The 20,245-nt window shown below is 49.3% G+C and overlaps 1 protein-coding gene and 1 long non-coding RNA gene across 3 annotated transcripts in view; one reads left to right on the top strand and one right to left on the bottom strand.

Moving 5' to 3' along the window:
* Positions 1 to 4,815: 4,815 nt before the first annotated feature.
* Positions 4,816 to 9,601, bottom strand: LOC145713674 (uncharacterized). The gene is made up of 3 exons (XR_014136672.1): positions 9,468 to 9,601; positions 8,856 to 8,908; positions 4,816 to 5,486 (listed from the first exon to the last, which is right to left on the bottom strand). It is a non-coding gene; the product is annotated as an uncharacterized LOC145713674 (long non-coding RNA).
* Positions 9,602 to 10,161: 560 nt separating this feature from the next.
* Positions 10,162 to 20,245, top strand: part of SHROOM2 (shroom family member 2) — a 153,869-nt gene continuing 143,785 nt past the window's right edge. Inside the window, exon 1 of one of the 2 annotated variants that reach the window (XM_081792565.1) lies at positions 10,162 to 10,555. In XM_081792565.1, the coding sequence (XP_081648691.1) occupies positions 10,391 to 10,555 (165 nt within the window). In that variant the 5' untranslated portion in view covers positions 10,162 to 10,390. The remainder of the gene's footprint in view (positions 10,556 to 20,245) is intronic. The other variant, XM_081792564.1, reaches the window with a different exon arrangement.

Below are 20,245 nucleotides of genomic sequence, written 5' to 3'. Positions count from 1 at the left end.
CAGAGTCACAATCTTTGCTTCTGGTTTCCGTAGGGTCAGAGCAGCCTGTCCACGAGAGTGGAAAATTATCTGGGACTGCAGCCTTCCCAACAGGTCACGGCCCATTAGAGCCACAGGGCAGTCGGGGAGGTACAGGAATTCATGGATGACTTCATGGCCAACTAAACTGCATCGTTGAGGCAGCAGGAAGGGACGGTGCCTGAGGCCCCCACAATGGTGGCTTGTCTCTGTGAGAGGGGTCCACGGGTTGGGTCACTACTGAGTGTTTGCTCCAGTAGCCACCATAAAGTCAATGGGTTGCCCCCCACCCCCCCCCCCCCCCCCCCCGCCATTCATTCAGACCATGGGCTCCTGGGGGCCTAACAAAATAGAGCCCGGTCTGTCCTAGTCCTCCTCGGTGGCTAGCCCCACAAAGTTGTCTTCGGGGGCCCCATGAGGCCTTGGGGCCCGTTGGTACCAGCCCTGGACCACATGGCCTCTTTCTTCCTGCTTGGGGCTTTGCTGAGAATGGTCCGGTCTCTGGGGACACTCAGTTTTCCAGTGACCCTCCTGACGGCAATAAGTACACTGATTCCACCCTAATTTTGGTCTGGCGGGAGGCCTTCCCCCGCCAGTCCCCTTTCTGGCTTTGACCCTTTCCCTGCGGGGCACCTTTCCGGGAGCATTCTGACTGCTCCACCGAGGCGGCAGCTAACGAGCCTGCCTGTTTCGCATCTTTCTGCGTTCTTCCCTCTGTGCTGCCTGGTGACAGTTCACCAACACCTGGGTTGCTACTTCTAGCAACTGACTGGCATTCACGCCGGTGAAACCTCCCAGTTTTTGCAGCTCGCGCCAAATGTCCCCCTGGTCCCGACCTACGAAAGCCGCACGAACCATCCGCTGGTGAGTGGGCACTTCTGGATCAGGCGAGTATAGAGACGAAATGCCACATGCAGTCTCTCATAAACTGTCTCAGGCTTTCCTCGGGCCCCCTGGAGCACTTCTGATGTTTTACTCACATTTATGGCCTTTCCCCCCGCTTTCCAGGGGCTTCTGGATACCATTCAGTCCTTGCAAACCCTCCATCTATATTTGAGTCATTTGGGTCCTATTTGGGGTCCTCCTCAGGGAAGTGAGCCCGAGCACAGGCCTGGGGATCTAGTGTCCCAGCTGGGGCATTCTCCTCTAACCATTTTAGGGCTGCCTGGGTAATCCAGCGACGCTCCTCTGTATCGAAGAGGGTCAGAAGTTGGTGGCAGTCACCCAGGTAGGTTTGTGGGTTTGAATTATGGACTGCATTAGCTCAATCATAGCCTGGGGTTTCTCCGTATAGGAGGGTATGGTGCTTCCAATTTAGGAGGTCCGTAGTGGTAAAGGGTTGGTACACAAAAACACGCTGGCCTCCTTGGATCTGGCCTTCCTGGTTTCCCTCAGTGGCATCAGTAGGGCTCCCTGCTGTGGCTACAGGGAGGGACCGCCTCCGCTGGTCTGATTCTCTAGTCACCTTCCAGGAGGCATATGTGGTTTTAAGACTGGTGGTCTGGGTGAGTCAGTCACATTCGGGGAGGCCAGTGGTGCTAGGGGTGGTGAGATCTCGAGACTAAGGACACACTCTGATGGGGTTTCGGCAGCTAGAGTGGCTGAAGGCACAGGTGGCAGTGAGATGTCCAGTGGGACATATGGTGGTGGGGTTTCTTCAGGTTCTCCCAACAGTATGGGCTTTTTAATTTCTGGCCGGTATGTGGAGGAAGCTGTGACGTGAGCCATCCTAACTTTAAAGCTCTTTTCAATACAGAGTTTCAGCCAAGGTGGCCGGGACAGGACCAGGTCTTGCCAACAGTCAATGTAAGGAAATTGGTCTGGGTGGCCTGGGTCCTCTGCAATGACCCTCAACACTCAGCCAACTAGTTCCTTATCAAGTGAGCCCTCAGAGAGCCAGCCTGCCCCAAATGACAGCCAATCAATTTCACAGAATGTCCAGAGCTTTCCAGGAGTTAATTTCACACCATAATTCCCTGAATATCCCTCTTTGAAATTCCTCAACATACACTCTAGGGGAGTTGGTTTACCCTGCTTTCCACCCATTTCCTCCCCCTAACAGATGACTCTCATGCATACAAGGGGGAAAAAAGAGGAAGGTGGGGGACCAGTTTGGAGAGGATACACACTCGCTTTGTCCATTTCCGGCCATTCTCCTCTCAGAGATATTTCGGGAGCCTCTTAGCATTGGCGGGTTCAGTTTCAATCCGTGATACAGATCACGCTCCCGAGGAAGTCTGATGCCACCTTAAGCCATATGAGGTCACCAAGGAACCGCGGATCAAGACTCAACACTGACCCTTGGTCAGGTCAGAACCTTTCTGTTATCCGTCTCATTCACACATCGACTCCAACCCACCACCCTACATTCAGCGTGTTAGAGCTGTGGCTTCGTTCCTCGTCGCTGTGGAACTAGGGCAACTCTGGGAGGTGACCAGGCTCCCCTTCTGCCTCTTAGGGGCAGGTCTGCCAAAATGAACCCGGTTCTTACCAGTCTGATGGGCGGCTCTCCTTAAGCTGGTTCCTGGGCCTCACGGGTTCCGTTGGTGCACACGGGTTCTGTAGCTGCACATGGGGTCCTCGCCCCGGCACACCGGGAGGGCTCATCTCCTAAAGATTAAGCAGTCCTTTAGCGCCAGGCAAGGCCACGTCTCCTGGCACTCAGAGGTTTGTACCCTGGCGGCAACGGAGGTGGATACGCACCGTCTCTGAATCCCGGACACGAGCCCCCACATAATGTAGCAGGATTCTCACACAGAGCTGTAACACTGAGGCTTTTCTTTCCAGAAAGCAACTTTATTCCTGCCAGCACTGCTCAGTTGGATTCATAACCAAAGAACTGAGCACCAAATGCCATGTGGCATAGGTTTTTATACATTTTCTACCTCTTTGCCTCCCATATATGGTAACACACAAACATGTGGTCTGATTAGGTGGTCTCCTGTTATGGAGTCGTGAGGGATTTCATGTCCACCTATAGCCAGGTTTCCTTCATTTTGAAGGTTTTGTTTCTTCCAAATTGCTTAGGGAAGGGACCCTACCTCAAGAACACCCCAGTGATTTCCACTCGGATATCCGTAGTTAAGATGACTATTGCTCTCCAAAGATAACAGGTTTGAATCCCTAAAACATTTGTTACCTTATTTGGAAAAAGGGTCTTTGCACACCAGATTAGATTAAGGATTCTGAGATGCAGACAGCAACCTCCATTCTCCAGGTGGGCCCTAAAGGCAATCATGGTGACCTTCTAAGAGAGCGACAGAGGGAGACAGGACGTAGGCAGAGGAGGAGGCTGGGCGATCACAAAGGCAAAAGTTGGCCTGATCCAGTCATTCAGCCCAGAATGCCAGCAGCCACCAGACACTTGAAGGGACCAGGGAACAGATTCTCTCCTAGAGCCTCCAGAGGGGGTGTGGGCCTGCTGACACCTAGATTTCAGATTTCTGGCTTCCAGGAAGGAAAAAAACATGGTCTTAAGCAGTTTACAGTAACTTATTACAATAGCCTTAGAAAACATACACGGCATTCCAAAGGCATTTCAAATTTCAACCTGCCCAAAGGAAACTCCTTACGGCCTACCCTCACCTGTTCTCCAGCCACCAGACTCGGTTACTTCAGCCAGAAGCCCAGAGCTGTTTATACTTCCTCATTCACCCTACCCTGTACGCACACCCTTGGGATGGGGAGTGGAGTCTCGGGACACATTCAAAAGGAACAAGACTGGGAAGCTTCTGTAGTCGTCCACAGCGTTTCAGCATTCAGTGCTAACGTGTTTAGCTTCCCTGTAAAGAACATTCCTCTGCTCACGGGAGCAAAGGAATACAACTCTTTATCTAGGAGTTGTATTAATTCCTTTTGTTTTTCTTCTCTACTTTGGTTTCTCTCCTGCTAGAACTTCTGCAATTAAGAGTCATTTTGCGTATAATGGTGCACAAATTTCTTTTTTCTATCGTATTTTCTTCATTGGCCAGAATTAATGCTTCCTATTTTCTGCATCCTTTCCATTCCTTAGCGACCTCTCCCCAGTACTGGGCAAGTTAAAAGTGCTCAAGAAGTTCTTGTTGGCTACTTTATAAAAAAATAAAAAGTGAAAAACAGCCAATGGCTTTCTACAACTGCATTTAAAAAAGAATTTTTTTAAGGGGCGCCTGGGTGGCTCAGTCGGTTAAGCGTCCGACTTCAGCTCAGGTCACGCTCTCACGGTTTGTGAGTTCAAGCCCCGCATCGGGCTCTGTGCTGACGGCTCAGAGCCTGGAGCCTGCTTCGGATTCCGTCTCTCTCTTTCTCTCTGCCCCTCCCCTGCTCCCACTCTGTCTCTCCCTCAAAAATGAATACACTTAAAAAAAAAATTAAAAAAAAATTTTTTTTAATGTTTAATTTTCAGAAAGAGAGACAGAGAGAGAGACAGAGTGGGAGCAGGGGAGGGGCAGAGAGAGAGGGAGACACAGAACCTGACGCAGGCTCCAGGCTCTGAGCCGTCAGCCCAGAGCCCGATGCGGGGCTCCAACCCACGAGCAGGGACATCACGACCTGAGCCAAAGTTGGACATTCACCAGACGGGAGCCACCCAGGCACCCCTAAAACTGCATTTTGAAAATGAACACTTTTAGGGGCACCTGGGTGGCTCAGCTGGGTCAGTGACCCACTCTTGATTTCAACTCAGGACACGATTGGGGACTTCGAGCCACGCATGGAGGTCCACACGGTGACAGTGCAGAGCCTGCTTGGGATTCTTTCTCTCCGTCTCTCTTTGCCCTTCCCGTGTGCTTCCTCTTAAATAAACTTAAAAAATAAAAAAATAAAAAAATAAAAAACACTTTAAAAATAGTAGCTCTTTTTGAATACTCCCAATTTGAAAAGCATTGTTTTATATACACAATAAAAATCTTGGTTTGCAAGCATAATTCGTTCCGGAAACATGCTTGTAGTCTAAAGCGCTTGTATATCAAAGCGAGTTTTCCCATAAGCAATAATGGAAACTCAGATGATTCGTTCTACAGCCCAAAAATATTCATACAAAAATGATTACAATACTGTAATATAATACAAAATAATAAAGAAAATACAAAATATAAAGAAAAACAAACAAATTACTTTTGAAAACCTTCATGGCCATGTGAAGGAGACAAGAGAGAGGAGGGTTACTGGAAGACTTTCACCATGAGTAACAGACATTGGCTACAGTACAATACTAATAAACTCTTGTCATGTACTGTATTTAATGTAACTGGCAATAAGGCAGCAGAGGAAAGGGTCTCTATCTGCAGACAGCCTGACCTACAATGAAGTAAAGGATTCCTAAGCTCATTTTTGTATGGAAAAGCAAAGGACTTAGGTGCTTGAAGTGACAAAAAATACACCAATGCCAGTTTTGGGCACCTTCCAACGTTCTGAAAAATCACTGATTTCTGCCAAACACCGTGGCCTGAGACTGAGCATCTGAGCATGGGAGACAATCACCTTCAATCCTGCAGACAGAAAGAAACAGAGAGAGAGAGAACCATTCAGTTGTGATTGTGTGATATTTGGAGTCATGTACTACTCGTATTGTAAGACATTGCTTGTTTATCAAGTTAAAACTTATTAGAAACAGTTGCTCGTCTTGTGGAACACTTGTAGAACAAGTTATTTACAATGCAAGGTTTTACTGTACATATTTCTTAAAGATTAGCTATTAATTAAATCTCTAACATTTGGTTCAATTTGCCTTTTATTCATTAATTCATTCACTGATAAAAGTGTGTGTGTGTGTGTGTGTGTGTGTGTGTATTTAACCACCAGCCAGAAATGTGACCATTTACACATAACATTTGAAAGGACATATCTCAAGGGTGCCTGGGTGGCTCAGTGGATTAAGTGTCTGACTTGGGCTCAGGTCATGATCTCACAGTTCATGGGTTTGAGCCCCGCGTCGGGCTCTGTGCTGATAGCTTGGAGCCTGGAGCCTGCTTCCGATTCTGTGTCTCCCTGTCTCTCTGCCCCTCCCCCAGTAGCGCTCCGTCTCTGTCTCTCAAAAATGAATAAACAAAATTAAAGAACACGTCTCCAAGGTAACAGGATTGGAACTCAAGCAAACATAAATTAGTACCCAGTTTTATTAGGCAAAGTTTGCACATAGGATGCTTCAGCCTTTTTCTTATTTGGAGATCAAGGGAACCTCAAAAGGTGGCTCAGTGTCTAAAGGTCTTACAGAGAAGAGCCAGCTCCCTAGCTCAGTGCAAACTGCCGTCCAATACCCAGCCCAGCACTGGTCCCTGTGCATAGAAGGGCCTAAGTGTGTGAGTCCCCCTTGGGACGGGGCTCAGCAACCTCAAGCAGAGTTATTAAGCCCCTCTGGGGCTCAGTTTCTTCCTCTGTAAATTGGGGTGATGCATGCTCCAAGAAACTTTGGACTTGAGTCCATCTGTGTAATGTGCTTGGTACAAAGCAGGTTCCCTGTGGATCGTGGCTACTACGTCTTAGTTGCTGTGGCTGCTTGCTTCCTCAACCAAAGGTGCTGGGTGCTAAAAGCCAACTCCCAATGTGGATTACATGAATGGGATAATGACGCCATGCACAGGTAGAGACCCCCCCACAGAAGAGGAAATCTCTCCCCTAGAGATCTGTAGATGCTCCAACTAACAAGACCCAGGGTAAAATCCTTCTGAGGTGAGAGGGGGAGAAGTGGGGGTGCAGTTATGCAGATGCAGCATTCAGCTTTTGTCTCTGGGCCAAGATCTACAACTAAGTTAAATTCCAAAGTTTGTAATAATAGCTGGTAGAAATCGAGAAGATGACAAATGGTGGTGAGGGGCAAAGTCACTGCGTCACTCTTTTCCTGTGGCTGCTCTCTTACCTGGACTGACTCTCCACCATCTGAATTCATAGGGACCCTAACTCAGGTACACAGTGGGTTAAGTAGAAAATGGTGAATACTGCCCTCTAAAAATTGCCACAGGTGTTCTGCAAAGCTTGACGGTACTAACCTACTACTTTGAAAGGTCAAGTTTTGGTACTCTATCCTCCACTACATTTTATAATTACAAATCCTCGTGTCTTTTTAGAACAAAAAAACCCTCACATAATTTGAACTCTATTTCATAAAAAGGATTAGCTATTGATGAAATCCCTGAAAGTTGGCTCAACTGGTCTTCTATTCATTGATTGAGTCCTTCACTGTCAATAAAGTCAAAGAACTTTTATTTGTCACTAATCTCCACACCCAACACGGGGCTGGAACTCACAATCCCGAGATTTAAGAGTCACATGCTGTATGGACTGAGCCGGCCAGACACCAAAAGAACGACCTTAAGTTTCACCTGTCTCTTCTCTATTAAAGGAAGGCTCAGATTTGAAAAAGTGGCATATACCCAAGGCTACTGAATGCTTAGATGTTGATGGGTCACAGGGTCATGTCTACAGGTCCAGAAGAACATAGGCTCATAAAGCCTATTTGTCCCTAGCTTTCTAACAGAAAAGCTAGATGCTAACAAATATATTCTGTCCTTCGAAAATCTGGCTGAGTTATGAGTTCTTAGAAAAGAAAACCATTATCATTGTAAGTCCACACTGGTTCAGTGTCATACTAAACTCTTCCAAAAAGGGTGCGAGGCTAATAAATTGGGGCAATGCCTTTCAGTCACAAGATACTGTTTCCAAGTATGGTTTCCAAGATACATTATACATTATACATTATACATTATACTGTCTTATAACGATACAACGGACATGATACAGAAGTCTAGGTGTGATGGCAGATTTGCCCACCTATATAAACCCAAGACCGTCAATGAAAGGATTTATGAGGGTCTGGGAAGAGGGCATCTATCTCAAAGCAGGCCACACAGACTTGATCCAGTCCCTTCTGCTGTATTTATTAATGTCTATAGATAGAGCAGTCTTAGAAATATTCAAATAATGCTAAGCTGGGAGGAATGCCTAACGTGAAGATTAAGAAAAAACTCAGTAAAATTAAATTTACTAAGGATAAATGTCGACCACTACCTAAGTTTGAGAATGAACAGTATAACCCGTTCAAGCGGTGGATAGGTCATCTGATTACATGATCAACATAAAACGTTAAAGATGACTTTGGCTGTGACTTACGGGACAATGAAATCTTGGTCTCTGCTTAGTGAATCTAGTGGCCTGAATTTCAGCCCTAGTTAACTGAGATTTAAGTTAATATATCACAGGGCAGGGCGGTGCGTTTTGAGACTAGGGAACTTCCAAAAACTCTACGTGCGTTTATATGGCCCTTTGTCTTTTGGTGTCCCGATCCATCCACTTTTTAAATCAAACGTCTTAGCTGAAGATAATTACAGATTCACATTTAGTTGTAAAAAACAGTACAGGGACATCGTTTGCAACCTGCACGTCAGAACGTTAACATTGATACAATCTGCCAAGCTTGGTTAGATTTCCTCAGCGTTGGTGCACTCCTGTGTCTATTCAGTTGTGTGCAATGTAATCATTTTGGGCAGGTTTGCATGACCACTGCAGTCAAGGTACACTTGAGACGGATTCTAACAGGCACGCGCTCCTTACATCTCCCTTCACAAAGAAAATCTCCCCATTCCTCTAACTGGAGACATTCTGGACGTTACTTATGGGGCAGTAATCAGTGCCCAGAGCCAGAAGTGCGGAGTGAAGTTTGCGCTCTTACTTCAGTGGCCTGGATGATACCCCAAACCATCAGTCACAGAATGGAAATCCCTCACTTGACCACTGAAGAAACTGAGACCACAGGTGAGGTTCCTGGTCTCTGCTCCACAGTGACAGAGACCCTTCGCTCTTTCTGTCCAGTGGTCTCCGAGCTTGTCCTTGAGGTCTATCCCATCCCCATCTGCTGCAAGTACCTGGATAGAGCCGCTTTGAAGAGACAAGCGAGCACCAGCGTCCGGTGACGTAACTACAAATAAAATAAAAAGATTTTGTTTTGTTTGCAAAGCATGCAAACATGTACTAATGCAGGTATTTCTTCATACCGGACTTTTACGTAAATTGAAAAGGGGTAGAGGCAGGAGGCACACCCTTTCAGTAATTTCAGACCACCTCTCCTTTGTAGGCAATGCAGAAGTGGGACATTAAGACCTCATGGCACTGCCCTACGAGAGAACAGGGTCCGAATGCAAAGACTTCCCGGACCGTACCTACAAGGGCTGGGAAGAGCCAAGAACATTCCTTATGTGGGCTGGGCGCTGCAGCAGGGACCTTGTGGGAGGGTAGGCAGCTCCACACGGGAAGAGTCCAGACGCCCTTCTCTTCTGCCCGGACTTTAAAAGGCCCCTCCTAAGGCCAGCGTTTGGCCCAGGCTGCGCGGCGGGGGGAGGCTCTCAGGGAGGACTCCCGGGACCCGCGGGCCCCAAGTCCGCGCCCGGGGACAAAGCACGTGCGTGCGGGAGCAGGCTGGTGGCCCGCGGACCGGCGCGGGGCCGCCCGGGGGCCGCCCGCCGCGCTTCCGGCCTCACCTGGGCGGCCGCCGGCAGCCCGCGGTCGGCACGAACAAAGGCGGGGGCGGCGGGCCGGCCGCGCGCTCCAAGATGGAGGGCGCCGGGGACTCGGACCGCCGCCCGCCCGCCCCGCCCCGCCCCGCGCGGGCGCTTCCGCCGCCTCACCTGCCGCCGCTCGGCCTCCCGGGCGGAGGGCTGGCGCGCCCGGAGCCTCCAAGGGCCGCCCTGCGCTCGCGCGGGAGGAAGGACCGGAGTTCGCCTCGCGGTCCCCGGCCGCCCCTCGGCCCCACGGAGCGGCGCGAGGTCCGGAGTGCGCGCTCCGCCCCCTCCCACCCTCCGGGCAACTTTGGAGGGGGGCGAGTCGGGGCGCGCTCCCGCAACGGCAGGCGGCACAGGTTCCGTGCGCGCGCCGGCCCTCGTCCCCCTTCCACCCTCTGGGTAACCTGGGGGAGCCCCGAGCGCGCACTCGCATCCCTGGCCGGCGACACCGGCACCGTGTGCGCGCCGGCCCTCGCCCCCTTGGGACCAGTCCAGGGCGCCCCCGCCCCGAGCGCCTCTGGCCCCTCCGTCCCTCAGCGGCCGCACGGGTCCCGGAGCGCGCGCCCCCTCCGGTCCCTCCCACCCTCCGGGCAGCTCCCGGGAGCCCCGCGCGCGCCCCGCCCCCTGCCCGCCGAGCGGCCCGAGCCCTGGAGCGCGCCGGCCCCGCCCCCCTGCCCGGCCCGCCCTCCTCCGTGCGCCGCGCCGCCCGCTCCCGGCTCCCTCCCTGGCCCCGGCCGGCACTTTCCTCCCAAGTTGCCGCGCAAGTTCGCTACTGGCCGGCGGCGGCAGGAGCGCACGGACCTTCCCTCGCCCTCCGCCGGCCGGGGCTCCCCCGACTGCATGGGCGCGGGCCGGACGGGCCCTGGGGGCTGAGCGGCCGCGCCGCCTCCGCGCCCCGCGCCATGGAGGGCGCCGAGCCCCGCGCGCGGCCCGAGCGCCTGGCCGAGGCCGACGCGCGGGCGGCCGACGGCGGGCGCTTGGTGGAGGTGCAGCTGAGCGGCGGCGCCCCATGGGGCTTCACCCTGAAGGGCGGCCGCGAGCACGGCGAACCGCTGGTCATCACCAAGGTGAGGCGGCTGCGGGACCCTTACGGTGACAACCCAAAGGTGGCCTCGGGGCGGCGGACTCGCCGGGGGTGGGGGCGCCGGAGGGGCGGGCGGATCGCGCCCCCAGCGCCGGGGCGCGGGTCCGCCTGGGTCACCTGCGGGGACCGGAGCACCGGGACACGCATAGGTGCGTGGTCCCGGCGCCACCCCGGCCGCTCGGCGGCGGCTCCCAGCCCTGCTCACTCTAAGCGCGGCGCAGAGTTTAAATGGCTCCTGTTCCGGGTCCCCTCCCCTCCCCCTTCAAGAAGGGACCTGGCTGGGTCCCCTGTCACTCCCGGCTTCTCCAGCGGCGGCCTGCACCTGTGGGGCTGCCCAGAGGTTGGAGAGGGCCCACTCCACGTGCCAGGGGGTGGACTGAACTGTCCCGATCTGTGTTTGCCACTGTAGGCCCTTGGTTCTGCACCCCTTGAACCTGTACCTCTTATCGCTGGGAAAGCCAGACTAGCAGCTGTCGCCATCCCAGCTTCTCGATTCCCATCAGCCCATCAATATTTACTGACTTTCGGCTTCCAGCCCTAGATCCACGGCGTTCTGGATACCTGCAGAAACGTACCGAAACTTTCAGCGTCCTTTTTAAAAGCGGGACTTGAGCTCCAATAACAAGTTTCTAATATGTCTAATTAGGAATGTGTTTCGCGGTGTGTGTGTGTGGTGGGGGAAGGAGGCTGCTTTAGCGCTGTGAATTCTCTTGTCTCAGAACAGAAATCGAACTTGAAATTTACCAGCTGGACTTGTATTGATCTGTGAAGACACACAAACAGCAAACCCATCATCCTGTTTTCTTCTGGTTAAAAGTGTCAGTGTCTCTGGGCAGGGTTGGATCAGGCCATTCCTAGGGACAAAGTTCCCTTTAAAATGTAAAAATTCTTGGCTATTACCAGAGTTTGAAGGTGAGTTGCTGGGTTGTTTTGTTTTGTTTTGTTTCGTTTTTCTTTATCTGCTTTCCTGCTTCCCTGCAGCAGGAAGGTATAAAGTCACTCCTAACCCACCCCACCGGTAATGAATTTGAGCAGTGGTGTGGCTTTGTTGTGCATGTAGCAAATGAGACCCCAAACTTTTCTGTTCTACATTTTCTCCTGTTTTTAGATTTACAGAACCAGAGAGTCTGAGAGGAGGCTTGTTTAGATGCGCGCTGAATTTATGTTCAACTGGGAAAAGAGGCTATCATTGCTATAAATTGGACTAATGTGTAACCCATTAACAAATTCAGTTCTTTGAAAAGATGGACACACTTTGCCCCGCAAGGGCACTTTCCTGCATAAATGCATATTAAAGAATGTTAAGTTGTGCCTTTTTAATAAAGGTTTTACAGGGCATTTCTGATGGTAAAGGTTAAGAAGATAATTAGGTCTTTTTTTTTTTTAATTTTTTTTTTTAAGTTTATTTATTTTTGAGACAGAGAGAGACAGAGCATGAACGGGGGAGGGTCAGAGAGAGAGGGAGACACAGAATTGGAAGCAGGCTCCAGGCTCTGCTTCCAGCCATCAGCCCAGAGCCCGACGCGGGGCTCGAACTCACGGACTGCAAGATCGTGACCTGAGCCAAAGTCGGACGCTTAACCGACTGAGCCACCCAGGCACCCCGATAATTAGGTCTTTAGCATCTCATGTGTTTCTTCAAAAAAAAAAAAAAAAAAAAGATATACACAATTCAATGTATCTTAGACTTGTCATTATAAGTAGGTGGAATAAATTGTAACACGTTAGTTAAGGTGAAATCTTGCCTTTTAACCATACACAGTATAAGAAAGCTGGAAGTCACTGTAAACTGAAATTCCGGGGGCCTGGATGGCTCAGTCGATTAAGCGTCAGACTTAGTTTCGCCTCAGGGGTTCGTGGGTTCAAGCCCTGCATCATCGGGCTCTGTGCTGTGCGGAGCCTGCTTGGGCTTCTCTCGCTCTGTCTCACGCTCCCAAGCCTGCATGCTCTCTTTCTCTCTCAAAATAAATAAATAAACTTAAAAACTCTGAAATTCAGTTGTTTTACCAGAAGCTGGAGAAGGGGATTCTTGAGCACGCCCTCCTTCCTAAAAACCCTGGTGTGTTCTTCCTGGCCTCCTGTTCCCTGTGTCCAAAGGACCCCATTCTAGACCGAAAGAGGTGGGCAGTAAAACTCAGTAAATACGCACCAGGGCCTTTTTGGGGCACGTGAGGCCGTTTGTTCGTGATTTGGCCTGCCCGTTAGCTTTCACGCTACTTGCTAAGGTGTTGTTCCTTTTCGTTTTGAAAGTTTTTGTCACTAGGCCACTAGCACTGTGTGCTCGTCCTTTCCAGATTGCGTTTCCGGATTTTGCAGGGCTAAAAATGTTTGTGATTCTCATCTGAGATGCTCATCCGTCTCCCCCTTAAACTGCTGCTTAGTTTGTGTAGCTGCTCCAGTGTGACTGTAAATTGGTTTCTTTACTTGGGGTGGAGAGGATTCGGGAGAGTTTGGGACTTCTGTACTAAGTTCCCATGTACACTTGGATATACTTGTAGAGGTACGTGCTCACACATGCATATATTATATACATATATATTTTTTTTTTAATTTTTTTTTAAGTTTATTTTTGAGACAGAGAGAGACAGAGCATGAACGGGGGAGAGGCAGAGAGAGAGGGAGACACAGAATCCGAAGCAGGCTCCAGGCTCTGAGCCATCAGCCCAGAGCCCGACGTGGGGCTCAAACTCACAGACCGCGAGATCGTGACCTGAGCTGAAGTCGGACGCTTAACCGACTGAGCCACCCAGGCGACCCCATATATTATATATTTTTAACTACCTGTTGTGTTGCATGGTATTGGCAGTATTTCACATGCCTGTCCTTTCCGTTGGATTAAGTCATCAATTATGCTTGCTTACCCTGCAACAGCTGGTAATGAACTGTTGGATGATTAGAAAAGGATGAAGGAAAGTGTGTCCATTTAGAACCACTTAGAGTGGGAATTGGCTGTTGTGAGAGAGACTGCGGAAGATTGTTCCGCTTATAGAATTTGGATGAATCCAAGTTGTCAATCTTCCTCTCAGTAGCTACTGAAAAATCTTGGGGGCTCATCATAACAATTGTTATTGGGGGCCCAAATAAATAATAATTGTTCTAATAGGGGTGGGGGTTTTTTTGGATTAAAAAAAACACCTCATAATCAAATATTTTACAGATAAGATCCTAGGGATATCATACGACTCATTTTCTATGTAACAGAGTCTGACGTGGGGGTAGCTTGATCAGGTGTAAGGTAACACGCTCTTTTTATGATAATGGGGGTCTGATTTGAAAGCCTCATCAGAGTGCATGTCTTAGCCCTGGAAGAAATGCTAAGAACAGGGCTGGTTCAGTCCGTGATCTTCAGATCAAGTTTTGTCAGCCTATTTTACTTTACTTTTTAAATTTTATTTTGAGAGAGAGAGAGAGAGCAGGGATGAGCAGGGGAGGGGCAGAGAGCGAATCCTGAGCTGTCAGCAGGGCCCATCAGGGCTGTATCTCATGAATCCTGAGATCATGACCTGAGGTGAAACCGAGTCGGATGCTTAACTAACTGATTAGTGACCCAGGCACCCCTGTCAACCTATTTTATAGATGCAACAGCTAAGGCAAAGGGAAGTTAAACGGTGTGCCCTGAGATAACAAAACTGGCAAGTCCTGAGAAGGCCCCAAGGGCCAGCTCTTGACCCCAAATGTCCCCATTTCCCCTCCGTTCCACCTGTTCTGTCCTGGAAACACTTGCAGCGCTATTATTAAATGACTTCATCCCATCCATTAAATGAGGGTCTTTCCACCGATACTCTGGTCTGTGTCCTTCTCTATGGTGGGGGCTGTTCTGCACTTGGTAGGATGTTCGGAAGCATCCCTGGTCTCCACTCAACGTGATGCCACTGGTACACCCCCCTCAGGTGTGACAGCCAACAAAAGTCTCCAGACACTGTCATATGTCTGTCCTCTGCGGGCAGAATTGCCCTCGTTAGATTAACAGTGTGGTCGCCTTTGTTTGAAAAAAGATTTTAGCTTTCAAGGCTCACGCTTCGTTCTTCTTTGTGAAGACACTGGCCTTTTGGGTGGTTTTGTGAGGGGCTGTTTTCTTCCCAAGTGCTGGCCCTGATAATAGACTTTATTTACATAGTAAAAGTCAAACAAATACTTGCTTCATCTGCACTTTTGTAGCTGGAGAAAGGAAATAAAGCTGGAACGGGGTGCTGTTTCTGGGCGTTCATTGGGGCTACTGGGTAAAGACAGTCTTTTCTTTGGGTCTAGTTTGAAGTCAAAGGGATACTTAACTTCCCGGGAGTGACATTCTTGGAATTTGAAGTGCATGTGTGAAGTCCCACCAGACCTCCGCTGGAAGGTGGGAGCCACGTTTGTATCCACGCAGGACCTTTCCCCCTGCTTGTAACTTGACTTTTCACGACGGCTAGAAAATTACAGTGCTGCTATTTTTACATGCTCCTGGCCGAGAGGGAGCAGGAACGATGTCTGTGTCCTAAGAAACCACAAAGATTTTGACTTGTTAGTATTTCCGAGGCCACATTTTGATGTGGGTTATCTGGGGACCCGGGTAACGTGGTCCCCTGTTTCTATGCGTTCCTTTCTCCATGGATTCAGCAAATGTAAAACATCAGTGGGGGTAGGGGAGGGGCCTGATTTCTAAAACGTCACTGGAGGGCCTAGAATTTCAAATGGGCGGATGGGGACTCGTCAGGGAGCACTCCACAGGAGCTGGGTGTCAGTAGGCCTCCTGCAGCGGCAGGAATGTTTGCTAAGGGGGGAGGATTGAGGCTCCGGTCCCTCCCTGAAGAAGGCCCTCACCTTAGCCAGAAGCACCAAAGAAGACATGAATTGGGGCCTGCTGTGGTCCCAAGGCTAGCTCGTTTGGGAAGCCGACTTTGAGGTTGCCTTTGGGGGGACACAGCCACCCTAGAGCAGGGTGGGAGGGCTGTGGCTGGGGATCCCCGCAGCCTGACTCACCCTCTCAGGGGGCTTCAGGCCATTAAAACATTTGTCTGGATACGAGACAGAGTCCTTAAGTGTCCTTTGTAGTTTGGATAGTGAGGGTAGGATGGAAGGGAATCGGGGCACTTATTTTGGATGGAGGTCACACAGCCAGGTGGCAAAAGTCCTATGTAAACTGTTAGAGCTCCTGATAGCAGGAGGCTCCCGGCAAAGACCGGCCGTCAGTGGTAGGTGGGTGTGGGAGGTGCCGACCGCCTGATGTCCCGTCCTTAGTGGTTTGAAAAGAGGTGCCATGTTAGGGGACCCGGCTGAGTCACCGTCATTGGTGACGGGAAAGGTTGGATAGTGGCCACCTTGGTCAGGACGAGTTGTCGACCTCACGTGTCTGTGTTTGCCCCCCACCCCAGCCAAGTTCTTTGTCAGATGTCAGTAAAGGTTTCAGGAAAGAGGGAGCTGATGATGGGAGGGGATCGGGGACTGACAAACATCAGCTCTTCTGGATTTTGCTCTGGATTTCTGCGTGAAGGCCCGTCGGCATCAGTATGTGCGGCTGCTTTGTGGCACTGGACAGCAGTAAATGGCCCGTGGCTGGGCTGCGCCGACTCCGGGGACGCAGGGCCGGGGTGCCGTGCTGGCTGTTCCTCCATCGTGCCACCCCAGCCACTTTCGGAGGCCAGCCACCCTTCTCTGAGTTGTTAGGAGGAGTGGGATTCTGGAGACTCGTTTGTATTTAAGCATCATTGGTGTGGTTACAAGAAAAAAAAAAGAGGTGAGTCTTCTTTCGTGAGCTGAAAGCCGCTTTCAGCTGGTAGACCCGCTTGCCAGCTGGCATAACCCGTGTGTCTCTATGACCCTGGCCCGGTCCCCGCCTCACACACTTGACCTGCTCCTCGTCCTTAGTCCTCCGGAGGTGTGTTGGGTGCGGGAACAGGAAGTCAGGGAGTCCGATGGCCTGTCCTAAGGTCTGCTGGCTGTGAGCTTCAGCCAGTGCAGACTTCTTCCTTAGACGGGAATTGTGCTGACCTCAGGTCTAGAAATCCAGAGGCTTCCGTGCTGTGAAAAGCTATGCACTTGAGCTGTGCACACCTCCACACCATGTTGGATTTGGGCTTCCCGGTTCAGTTGTAAGTCGTTCTTAACGTGTCCAGACACTGGTCTTTTGAAAAAAAGAAAACTAGTTTGCCCGAGCATGGTAATGAAACACTCCTAAAAGTAGTCGTTTTCACCTTGTCCCCAGGAGCTGGGATTTCTTAACTTCCCTTCCTGTTCCCTGGCCACAGAAGCTGGGCGCCCTGCTTGGGAAGGGCTGGCTTTTCTGTTTGGAGAGCGTTTTGGACTTGCGGTCTTGCCAAAGTTGTTTTGTGTCAGCATGCAAATAAACCTGGAGTTGTGCATTTCTTAAGGCCTCTGTGCAGCTTTTCTTCTTGTACACTGGGAACACTGTAAACATTTGACAAGATAGTTTCAGGATTGAAAAGCCGAATAGACTTTTTATTCAGGTCTCACTTCTTTCAAACACTGTGGTCGGGGGGCGGGGGGGGGGACCCTTGGAGGAGAAATTCTGCAAGCCGCCACCCTTCCAGGCTAAAAACTTTCATCCACAGGAAGGAATTTTGAAAGAGCTGAGGGTTCTACATTGCTCTCTTTGGTCTTTTTAAAACGTTGCCAGTGTCTAACACTGACATGTTCTGGAAGAATTGTTTTCCCGTTACCTCGTTAGATCAGATATTTGCATTGTCTTGTACATCAAGCGTCTTCTGTTTGCTGGTGTGAATATTAAGGCTTCGCTTTGGGTAATGTATCTTGGTAGAAGGACAATAGGGTATCATCAAAAAAAAATAATAATAATTGGACTAACCTTATTTTAGGTTCAGACAAATAAAGTGGTTCTGAAAAGGCAGGATGTTCTGTATTGTAACAGAGAAGTAACATTTTCTTTACCTGGGTTTTCTATTGTCATTGTGAATTATTATTATTAAATCCCAGGCCCTGCAGATTCTGTGTGCTTTAAAGGCAACATTTTTACTTACTCATGGAAGGAAAGGGATGAAATGTTAGTGTCTCTTTTTGAGTTTTGTTTTCATTTTCATCAAAGTGGCTCTTGCACAGTTTAAATAATCAAAGTTCTTTGGGGCTTGTCATCGTACCCAGAGCTCTCCCTGCTGCCCTTTCCCCTTCCCTGCAGACAACAACTGCAACTTTCTGGCTGATGTCTTGTGGCATTTGCTTATATTCTCTATTGCTGCTACTTGTTATTTGTTCCTGTTGACTTCCAACTATATCGAAAATTGGGAGTTAGCCTTTTTTCTGCACACCTCCTTCCCACCACCCATCCAGACCCATTTCTTCCCACCATGCATGCCACACTCCCAATCTGATGACTTCATCATTCTGGTTCGAAGAGGGTTTTTCAGCTTTTGCACTGTAGACATGGAGGGTCCCATACAGGTTGCCCTGGAACAACGCGGGTTTGAACTGTGCAGATTCACTTACACATGGATTTTTTTTTTTTAATACAGTACAGTACTGTAAATATGTTTTATTCTGATTTTCTTTATTTTTTAAAAAGATTTTAGTTTCAAGTAATCTCTACACCCAACATGGGACTTGAACTCCCAACCCCAAGGTCAAGAGTCGCATGCTCTACCAACTGAGCCAGCCCGGAGCCCTTCCTTAGGATTTTCTTAATCACGTTTTTTTGGTTGTAAGGATACAGTATATAGTATATAATACATACAATATACAAAGTATGTGCAACATATAAAGTTTATGTCAGGCCTCCAGCCAACAGTAGGCTATTAGTAGTTAAGATTTGGGGGAGTCAGAAGTTATACACTTACTTTCGACTGCATGTGGGGGGTGGTCGGCGCCCCTCACCCCCTTGTTGTTCGAGGGTCAGGAATAATTCTTTGTTGGGGTTGGGGGGACTGTCCCGTACATTGTAAGATGAGTAGCTTCCCTGGCCTCTACCCGCTAGATGCCATTACTATGCTCACTCTGGCTGTGACAACCACATGTGTCCCCAGGCATGGCCAGATGTCCCTTGGAGGGGCAAAATCACCCCCTTTAACTTTTGCCCCGAGTTGACAGGAGTCAGTGCTTGCATATTTTGACGGCCAGTGCTATCACTGCTGAGCCTGGTGGTACAAACTATGATTACTTTTCCTATGCAAGTTTTCATACTCAGTGAGGTTAATGGTAGTTTTGTTTCTTTGCTTGATTTCCTATACAGTTACCATTGATTCATCCTCCACATCATCCCCAATTGTGAGAAAAGTAATTTTAATAATTTTTTAAACATTTTTATGTGTTTTTGAGAGAGAGAGTGTGTGAATGGGAGAGGGGCAGAGAGAGAGGGAGACACAGATTCTGAAGCAGGCTCCAGGCTCTGAGCTGTCAGCACAGAGGCCAACACGGGGCTCGAACTCACAAACCGTGAGATTGTGACTTGAGCTGAAGTCGGACACTTAACCGACTGAGCCACCCAGGCCCCCCTGCCACATACATTTTAAATATGTTTAAAGACACAGGTCTTTGAAGACCTTGTCTGCCTGAAAAAAATTTTTTTTTTTTTTTTTTTGTAAGTTTATTTATTTATTTTGAGGGAGAGAGAGAATCCAAAGCAGGCTTATGCGCTGCCAGCACAGAACCCATTGCGGGGCCCGAACCCACAGACCGTGAGATCATGACCTGAGCTGAAACCAAGAGTCGGATGCTTAACCGACTGAGCCACCGAGGCGCCTCTCATTTCTCTTTCTTTCATATCTTTGTGTTTTTGTTCTTCTTGGGAAGTTTCCACAACCTTATCCTTACATTGAGTTTTACAATTGCGCTCTCCTTTTTTTCTGATTACACAAAGTTTTTAGTGTTGCTCTTGAATGTTCCTTTCATTTTTCTTTTTAATCCCCTACTGATTTTGCTTCATGTTTTTTCTTTCATATCTTTGAGGATATTAGGCAGGTTTTTTTTTTTTTTTTTTTAAGATTTCTTTCTGCATAGCTTGAGTTTCTGAGCTCTGCTGCATTTTTGTTTGTGTTGGCTTCTCTTTTCCCTGTTAAATGCTCTCTGCAGATGTTCCGTGATCCTCCTATCTGCAGGTATTTGAGTGGGTGGCTGGGGCACCTGGGTGGCTCAGTGAGTTAGATTTCCGACTCTTGATTTTGGCTCAGGTCATGATCTCATGGTTTGTGAGATTAAACCCTCATCGGGGCTCTGTGCTGCCAGTGTGGAGCCTGCTTGGGATTCTCTCTCTGCCTCTCTCTCTCTGTCTCAAAATAAATACAAAATAAGTAAACACACACACACACACACACACACACACACACACACACACACACACACAAAAGGTGACCAAAGCGTTATTTGGAAGCCCTGCTTGTGGCTGAGTGATATGCGAGGCTGCTTCCGTGGAGACTCCTTTAAGGCCATCGCTTCAGCTGGTTGTTTTGGGCTGATCCTGTCCTTGTCACACGGTCATTCTCCCCTCTACTGAAAATAAGTTTCTGGTGTCCGGCAGATTTGAAAGGTGCTGGGAGGGCTACCAGTTTAGAGGATGCCTGCTTTGCTCAGCGAGCTGGAAGTGGTCACTTCTCCATCGTGTGGCCACAGTGGTTCCAGTTTGTTGGGAAGGTCTTCCCGACTGTTAAGTGGCATTGCCTGTGTTCCAGGCTGGATCTTGCACTCTGTTCTTAACCTTTTCTTTTTTCTTTTCTTTTCTTTTCTTTTTCTT

The sequence above is a fragment of the Panthera onca genome, chromosome X (genome assembly GCF_046562875.1).
Source record: "Panthera onca isolate mPanOnc1 chromosome X, mPanOnc1 haplotype 2, whole genome shotgun sequence".
Classification (NCBI taxonomy): domain Eukaryota; kingdom Metazoa; phylum Chordata; class Mammalia; order Carnivora; family Felidae; genus Panthera; species Panthera onca.
Note: the sequence above shows the minus strand (reverse complement) of the source record. Positions and strands in the feature narration are given on the sequence as shown.